The sequence below is a fragment of the Otolemur garnettii genome, unplaced genomic scaffold, assembly GCF_000181295.1.
Source record: "Otolemur garnettii isolate 467f Iridium unplaced genomic scaffold, OtoGar3 scaffold00012, whole genome shotgun sequence".
Taxonomy (NCBI): Eukaryota; Metazoa; Chordata; class Mammalia; order Primates; family Galagidae; genus Otolemur; species Otolemur garnettii.
The window spans coordinates 6,824,848-6,834,119 of record NW_003852407.1 but is presented as its reverse complement, the minus strand read 5'-3'; the positions used below and the strand labels follow the sequence as shown (position 1 = coordinate 6,834,119).

The 9,272-nt window shown below is 41.7% G+C and overlaps 1 protein-coding gene across 2 annotated transcripts in view; it reads right to left on the bottom strand.

The window, feature by feature from the left end:
* PSTPIP2 (proline-serine-threonine phosphatase interacting protein 2) overlaps window positions 1–9,272 on the bottom strand; it is an 82,467-nt gene that overhangs the window by 16,834 nt on the left and 56,361 nt on the right. For both annotated transcript variants that reach the window (XM_023510200.1, XM_023510201.1), the window contains 2 exons: window positions 5,947–6,053; window positions 2,750–2,812 (listed from right to left, as the gene is read on the bottom strand). In XM_023510200.1, the coding sequence (XP_023365968.1) occupies window positions 2,750–2,812; window positions 5,947–6,053 (170 nt within the window). The remainder of the gene's footprint in view (window positions 1–2,749; window positions 2,813–5,946; window positions 6,054–9,272) is intronic.

Below are 9,272 nucleotides of genomic sequence, written 5' to 3'. Positions count from 1 at the left end.
TGCTGGAGTTTCTTTCGCTCCAGGATAGTCAAGTTCCTTTTTTGTTTAAAGAATTCTGTTTCATGTAGTTTATTTTCCTTTATTTATTCATTTCTTTGAAACAGAGTCTTCTTCATCACCCTGGTGAGAGTGCTGTGACATCATAGCTCACAGCAACCGCAAACTCTTGGGCTTAAGCAATCCTCTTGCTGCAGCCTCCCAAGTAGCTGAGACTACAGGCGTGCACCACAACTCCTGGCTAGTTTTTTCTATTTTTAGTAGCAGTGAGGTCTCACTCTTGCTCAAGCTGGTATTGAATTCCTGAGCTCAAGCAATCCACTCACCTCTGCCTCCTAGAGTGCTAGGATTATAGACTTGAGCCACCAGGCCCGGCCTGTTTTATGTAGTTTAAAAGTAGATCATTGTCTATCCTGTGTTGCCATTACTACTAGTTAATTATGGAAACAGGTCACAAACTGTAATTATTGGTGAATAAAAAAAATAATTTTCTATTTCAAGTATGGAAGCAAAAACTTGTTCAAACAAAGCAAAGCTGTGAGTCAAATAGCTAATCAATAAAAATGGTGGGGAAAAAAATGTTTGCCTGGGAATGAAGACTCCCCCATCCAAGTCCTTATGTGGCTGTCTGAAAACCAGCGATTAAGCACTGGAGCCAGAGGGCCTGGGTTGGAATCCCAGTCCCGCCACTGTCTGTGTGTTTTTGTGCAAACACTTAGCCTCTCTGTGCCTCAGTTTCCCCATCTGTAAAGCGAAGATTTTAAATATAAATATGTGTATAATATATATTTATCCCTCCAATATGTATAAAAATATACGTAGATCTAAACTGTGTTTCTATAGCTCTCACACATCTATAAACAAAATTATATTTATAAGTGAAATTCAAGCCCCAAAACCAGTAAAATTCAAATTAATATTAAAAAAAGAATGAAGACTCCTTTGCAGAGATAGTGTTCATCAGATATTTCCCATGCTTCCCTACGTTTCTTAGCCTCCCCAGAAATCCAGCTGGAGATAGCCCTTCAGTAAACAAGCTTACAATTCTCTCTCTATGCTACGCACACATAGAAAGGTAACTTCATAATTTTTCATAATTGCAAGAACATCAGATATTCATGCAACAACATTCATGTAATAATAATTCTTTCTTTATGCAACAATATCCCTGTATCTCAACACTTAATCATTGTAAATACACACACATACTATGTGTATCTATTATATATGTACATATGCGCCATAATTTTTGTAACATCTCTATTGATGAATGTTTATCTTGTTTACTATTTTTTATCGCATAAAAATACTTTGATTTTAAGCAGTTTGCATTTATCTATATAGGACAAATTCCTAGAAGTGTAAATGTCTGGCAAAAGAGTATCAGCACATCAGACTTTCCTCCAAAATGGTTGCACCAATTTATACTACTAGCAAGAGACGGGGTCTCACTCTTGCTCAGGTTGGTCTCAAACTCCTGAGCTCAAGGGATCCGCCAGAGTGCTAGGATTAGAGGAGTGAGCCACTGCACCAGCCCTCCAAACATTATATGTAAAATAAAAACAAGCAAGCTCTGAAAGGCGGAGAGAAGTAGGCAGACTGGCCAGTGACTGTGGACTGGAAGACTAACCCAACAGTTAGTTCCCTGGGTTTTCTGTCTGCCTCATACAGCCCAGACTGAGAGCCAAAAAGCAGGCAACTCAGAAATGCTAATGGTCACAGACCAAATGAGCCCCAACAAGCCCCTGCTTTCTCTAGCTAAAAGAGCAGAAAGGGGCAGCCTAGCTAGACAGAAACCTTTAGAATTATTTTCAAGCCATTCTGCAGTCAAAACTATACCAGAAAAAAAACCATTCAACTGCAGTCAAAACTATACCAGAAAAAAAAAAAACTAGGCCCTACTCTACATGTGCCAGCAAAAGCCAAGTGGACAGTCTAAACTCTCACTGGCACAGGCTGTGAAAAGCTCTCAACTCCTCTGTCAAGGTTGCATCAGAGGAAAAAATAGGAAACCAGGAGTTTCATTTTCACCAGGAGGTAACAAAGCCCACACACACTGTGCCAGTGGAAACCACGCTGAGAAGCTGGACTTCACCCCCACCTGGCAGTCATGAGGTGTACCCCCTCCCTGCTGGGGTGGAGTTGGAGTAGGTCTAACGGAGAGTAGGACCTTTAACCACTTTCTAGTAATAACTGGCTCACACCCACTTAGTGGTGCCAGTGGAGACCAAGGAGGGGGCACCTGGACCTTTGCCCTCATACAGAGTTGATGAGGCAGCACGCCTTCTACTGGAGTGGTGCCAAAGGGAGCCAGCTAAACCGGAAGGCTTAAATAAGATCCAGAATCTTGTAACATACAATAATACCCAGAATGTCCAACATCAAGTGACTATCACTCATCACTCCAGGAACAAGCAAGATGTCAAGATTCAAAATAGTCACAGGGTAAAATTACAAATCCAATAAGATAAATGCTATTACACACTGTGTAAGCTTTTTTGGCCTAAAATATTTCAATGGACTTGCTGTGTTGTCCCAGGTGACACCATTATCTTTCCACTGTCTAGTTTCATCTTCAGTCTTTCCAAAGCCTTGGGAAAAAAATAGCCACTGAAGGTTGTTTTCCCTAAAACGCTGCAATAACAATAATGAGAGTATCAAAATGTTGTTTGAGTAGGAATACGGTCACATGGGGTCCATGCCTTCAGAACGTGTTACCATTACCAAAAATAGGCAATAAAGTGTGACTCACATCCATGGTTTTCTTGAATTGTAAGCTCTTTTGTTTATGGATGGCATCCATTATAAGCTCTGTCTGTGAAGAGAGAACAAAAGCACTATTAATGAAAACGTAAATTATTAGCTGCCCTTGAGGGCCAGGTGTTCAATACAGATTATCTCGTTCTGGCCTGACACGACCCAGAAGGTAGATGTACTATTTATTACCCCCATTTTGCAAATGAGGAAATTGCAGAACAAAGAAGCCATACAGTTTGCCCAAGTTCTGCTGGCTAGTTAATGGAGCCTGACTTTGTTGTTTGTTTTTTTTTTTTAATTCATTTTTTATTTCAAATGAATATGGGGGTACAAATTTTTAGGTCACACTGTTCTCACTTCTAGGATAAAGTTCCAGTTCCAGTTGTAAAAGAACCCCTCACCCAGGGGGGCATGTTATACACCATCACAACGTGCACATTAGGTGAGATCCCACCTCATGCCCTCCCTCCTTCTGCCAATTATCCTCCCCCTCCACCCTTTTTCAGGGGTCCTCCTTTCAGGGGCAGGGTCTCTTCTAAGACTCTAAGACTTTATGCTCAGACCAAATCCAAGGGACATCTGATTGCATGTTATTACTGATAAGACAACGGAGTGCAAAAACACAACCATCCCTGTTATGAGGTGGGGAGAAGCAACAAAGGGAGAAAGGAAGAAGAGATTGTAAATGACCCAAATAACCCTGAGATAAATTATTAGTATAGTCACTTTCTGGCCCATTTTTCTTTCTACCCACACTCCATTCTGAAAACTGTAAGCATCACCCTCTGTAACCACGGAAGTTCCTTTCTTTGGAGATGGCTCTTAAGAGAGGCAACACAACATTCTTCCCCGACCATCTCAATCTTAGCTGAGATGGTAAAACAGACTGGACTCCAGGAGATGGGTGCCTGATCATGTGTTGGCCTTGTCATGCTGAGGACATTTCCGGACTGGGGAGGAGGTCTCTGCACCCTCAAACATCAAGGCCCCTGAGAACAGTTCCTGAGATTCCCCCCTCCCCTGCCAATACCCAGGGGTGAGTGCCTCAGCCCACATCTGCTCATTGTTATGGCCTTTCACTCTACTGGTTTTAGCATCAGTGTATTTCCTCTGAGGCCTTCCTGGCCCTGTAAACGAGGTTATGTGTCCTCACCTCAGGGGTGCCCAGGTAGGCCTCATTCATTTCCCTCATCATGGAAGGCTTATCACATTTTAATACGACTCCTGCATCACATCCATCTGTCTGGCCAAGCTCTGCACTCAGTAAGAGCAGGGTGATTAAGTTCATCTCGGTCAACACCCTCAGACCACTTAGATAGAGCAGTTAACATGCCATCGACCTCTGACCAGCCGGTCCACTTGCACCTCCCCTGCCCCAGTTTACTAAAAGAAACCAGCTGATAGCTCGCCTTGATCAGTGGAAATGGCTTAATTTCCAAGAAGCAAAATACCAAAATATGCAGAATTTGACCAGTAAAAAATGAGAAGTTAACATTGACACATCTTCTCCCAAAGTTTTATGTGTTTTAAAAGAAGAATATCTAAATACAGAAGTAGCACAACACAGAGTTCACTGTGACACAAGCAATTAATAAACTTATTAATAAACTTTGCACTTCCCCAAGAAAGCCTTGGAAGTATTTTCCTGCTACAGATAGTGCACAGAATAAAGGGAACTTGGAAGATACTCTATTGCTTAACAAAGTTCAGAGCATGTTCTGCTAGCTACAAGAATTTGGTCTGTGTAACTTGTTAGGAGGGGAAGTTTCGGAAGCCTTGCAAAATTAACAAAACTCTCCCAGAAAGGACAGGGGCACTCAAAAATGTGAGGATATGATTCTCCTTTCCTCTTAGGGGAAATCACGTGTGCATAGACTCTGGCTGTCTAGGGCAGGCCTAGAAGGTCAACCAGAGGGTCTGACCAGCTAGTGGGTATAACACCCGTGCTGCCTCTGCTCTGAAAAAGTCTCTGGGCCAGAGGCACCTCTCAGACTGATCCCTGCAGGTGTGAATGTGAAAGTACTTGCTGTAATGCACCCTCAGCGTTCCAATCTGCAAGTACAGATGGTGAGAGGAGAATTGGCAGTACAGTGCTATGAGTAGGCAGGTTGTTAAGGTGTCGCTACCCACCCCAGACACTGGTGGCCACAAAGGCAGCTGAAGCTAAGCTCCAACTTACAACCTCGGGCAAAGTGGCTGAGATGGAGGTGTGGGTAGGATCAGCCTGAACAGCAGGCTGTGCCCAGGATACACACCCTGCAGACAACAACCTCAGGCCCACAGTGATGAAAGGTTTCCAAAGAGACTTTCAGGAGGGGTAAAAGAGGTCACCACAAGTCCATGCAGAGCTATCCTGGGGGACCTGGGTGGAAATCTTGGGGTGCCAGAAAGGAAAGCTCTCATTCCCCATGTGAGGTTGGGTTCCAGTCTTGGATACCAGATGTAGAAAGAAATTCTGGAAGGGTCCTACTTGGCTACCAGGTTAACCTAAGCATACAAGTCTTTCAGGGATGAAAGAGAAGGGAGTCAGAGCAGTGTCTGGTATAGTCTAAGTAACACTCTGCTATGAACCTGGACTTCTTGTATTGATTCTTATAACTTCTCAAACATTTGCCAGCTCTATGGACTCTCATTCACCTTCATGGCCTTCCACATAGGACATACTTTTACTGGTCAAAGTAAAGCCCATCAATGAGAAAAGAGCCCCTATACAGTTGCTTTGAAGACAGGAAGGACTTAGCCACCAGGGCTATAACTTCCCATTGGTAAAATAGGATAGCTGGGCTACACTATGGTCTTCAGGGGGAGTGAGAGTCTCCGCACTTCTTCCCCTCCCCTTATTGCCTTATCCAGGAGAGGCAGCCTCCAGCTGGCCTGCGTTGGGTGCTAGTGAAGACAGATGGTTCCCCTTCCCAGTCTCATTCTAATGATGGCAGCAGACCTGAAGAGAAATGCAAGCTAGACCCCTGAATCCTCCAAGAACTTAACCAATGGACAACTGACCTGAGGTACAGAAATACATACACCCATCAGGAATGATCCCCACAGAAGAAGGAAGTCCTATGATTTCTTAAACTAAAAGAAGAATAGGCTTGCAGGAGGGTGAGCCAAGCTGTGGAGTGCAATGAGCAAACACGCCTGGGGTTTTCTGCAGCAGAAAAAGCAACAGCTTCATACATAGTTAAGTCCAACCTTCTTCCGTTGTAGCTTTTGCTTTTCCCTGAATTCTTCCATCTTCCTGGCCTCCTCCCTTAGAGTCTGTGCAAGCTGAATGTGACTCTGTGCCACACTGTCTAATTCTGCAAAAAGAATTTTTAAATGACAATAATGAAGGTCTACATATGTCTGAATTCAAATAAAATCATACAAAATAAAAACGTATGTACATATACAAAATATGAGAGCAAGTGGTAAAATGAACATTACTTCACTTGTTCACCAACATTTATTGAGACCAAGGCTAGCAAATCTTCAGCTTTGCTTCCTACCACTAACTCTTACTAACCCAGTGCATACCCAGGGCTGGGGAGGAAAGCAGCCAAGGTCCCAGCCTATGAAGCTTATGTTTTAGGAGACATTACTAAAGCCACTGCAATTTCAAATGTGATTCTTCATTCTCTTTGGATGACCTCTAAGATTCTTTCCATCTCTAACATCTCATGAGCATGAACATTTTAAAGGTCGTACACCAAAATGTGGGCTACCAATAGTTATCTCTGGGTAGAAAGATTATTGGTGGTTTTTCCACCTTATACTTTCTTAAGATTTTCACAAGGAGTATGTCTTGCATTTACAATAGAAACCAGTTAACTTTTTATTTCACTTGTTCTAGGGAAGTTAAGTCAAAGCATGGCATTAGATCTAGAAAGGCTGAGAGATGGACAGATGTATCTAGGGAAAAAATTTCTGCTTGTGAGTGTCAAAATAACCTCGAAGAAGACGATAAGTTACATGACAAACCACAAAAACATTGGAAATTTATACAACAAAGATAAAATAGCTACATAAAAAGAGCTTTCACAAATCAAAAGAAAAAGTATATTTTAGTATCAAAAATATTAGTTACGGGCGGTGCCTATGGCTCAAAAGGGTAGGGTGCCAGCCCCATACACTGGAGGTGGCGGGTTCGAACCCGGTCCCAGCCAAAAAAAAATATATATATATATTAGTTAAAGCACGTGAAATTCAAAAAACAGTTTACTGGCTAAATGGGCAATAAACACTTATGAATATATCAAGGCTTAAAGCCATTGAAAAAAATGCAAACCTTTAAAATTCAAAGCTTTCAGCATGGCAAAATTTTAAAACAGTGAAAATTCTTCATACTGACGAACATAAAGAAAAACAACTCTTTTGGGGAAAAATAATCAGTGCAACCTTTCTAGAGGAACTTTGGCATTTAGTTAGGTCAGAAATTTTAAATAGCATAAAAGAATAAGGCAGATCTATATGAACTGAAATGGAAAGCTACCTATGATACATGGTTAAGAAGCAAATTATGGAGAAATATATATAGTGTGATCTTATAAAAATTGGGGTGTGTGTGTGTATGTGTGCACACGCATGCACAGTTGACAGAGAGAGATGTAAATGCATAAAGAAAGGTCTGGAAAAACATATGCCACACTACTGGCATGTTTAAAAAATATTTTTCATTTTTAAAATATATATCTGGCCCACCCCATTGCCATGATATAGTACTATTGACATATGTGAATAAATACATATATCATATACTTACTTACATATGTTTGAATGCATAAAAATGTCTAAAAGCATATTCACCAATAACTGCTGATTGCTGAGAATTATAATTTCCAATGTTTACTAATCTTCTTTATAGCTAGTTGTCACATTTAAATTGATTAAGATCAATATGTCTTATTTTAATAAGAAGGAAACAAAACCATTTTTAGAGAAAAAAATGAAATAACAACCTTAAAAGAAAGGTTTAGGAGACTCAGCTTATGGTGGGGTTCTCTTGAGCCACACTATGGGTGCCCTTATAGTACCTATAAAGAGCACAAAGAGATACCATCCCTAGATTGAGAAGTGTATTCATTGATGAGTTAAAGAGGGAAGAGGGGCCCAGCGCTGTGGCTGAAGTGGCTAAGGTGCCAGCCACGTACACCCAAGGTGGCGGGTTCGAATCCAGCCCAGGCCACCAAACAACAATGACGGCTGCAACCAAAAAATAGCCGGCATTGTGGTGGGCGCCTGTGGTCCCAGCTACTTGGGAGGTGGAGGCAGGAGACTTGCTTGAGCCCAGGAATTGGAGGTTGCTGTGAGCTGAGATGCCACGGCACTCTACCCAGGGGGACAGCTTGAGGCTCCCGTCTCAAAAAAAATAAAAATAAAAAAAAATAAAGAGGGAAGAGGACAACTTCCATGGAAAAGTTAAGATGAATGTTTCTTTAGCTAACACTTACAAAGGTCTAAGACCACTCAACTAGGTACAGTAACTCTTTAAACCCACATATATACAGGGCAAGACCCCTTGAAGACCAAGTGCAAGGGTGTCACCCTGGATTTCCTAACTCTGGGTTGTCATCACATTGGAATAATAGGAACTAAACAAAAACCCACTGGCTGAATTCCAACTTACATTTGTAACCAAAAACCATGATAAGAAAATAAGAACTGAAAAAGAATACTGAGGGCACCATGACTTGTGTCTTCCATTTCCTTCTAGACATTATAGCAAATAAATAATTCGCCACCCAAAAAAAGCAAAGATGACCTTCACAGGAGGAAAATGACTCCTTACCCTCAAAAAGATACAGGGAAGTAGAATTTCACCCCAGCAGAGATGAACTCTGATGATGTTGACATTGGTATTGCCTTTCTATTTCCTTTCTGAATCAGCCTTTACCACCCACAAGAAGTGTGATACAATTAAAATGCTCCATTCAAAATAAGAAAATAAGTCCAAAACATGAGTGAACTATCTCCCACTTGGGCTTCCTCTTACGAGGCTTAAGGGGAAAAGCAAGGAAGGGATTTCATCATTTCTGAGGTCTAGCACCCTGATGTTGGGGAGAAAAGAATAAATAAGAATTCTTAAGGAGACAACAGGATGTGGTTCAAAAAACAGATCTCAGACTTCTTTAAGTAATCATCATGGAAGATTCTGAGATCAGTTGCAAACATTTTTTAATTCAAAGTGCCTTTGAAATGCACAAGAAGAAACATTAAGTTTGAAGTAGAATGTAAGATCTAGTACTTAGAAAGTTCTAGACTGAAGCTACATTATCCATCTGTACATTCTCTGTGTGAAGGCAATAGCTAGTGCCAGGGATGAGAAGGGATTTATCTAGGCAGCCTGAGAAGAGAAGGGCTAGGATCAGTGTCTGAGGACTGCAATTTGAAGAACTGGGTACAGAAGGACAAAGAAAGGGACAGAGAAGTAGCCAGAAAAGTGGAAAGAGTCAAAGGGTGTCAGAAAAGATGAGGGTGTCTGGCTCGGCGCCTGTGGCTCAAGTGGGTAAGGCACCAGCCACATACACCTAAGGTGACGG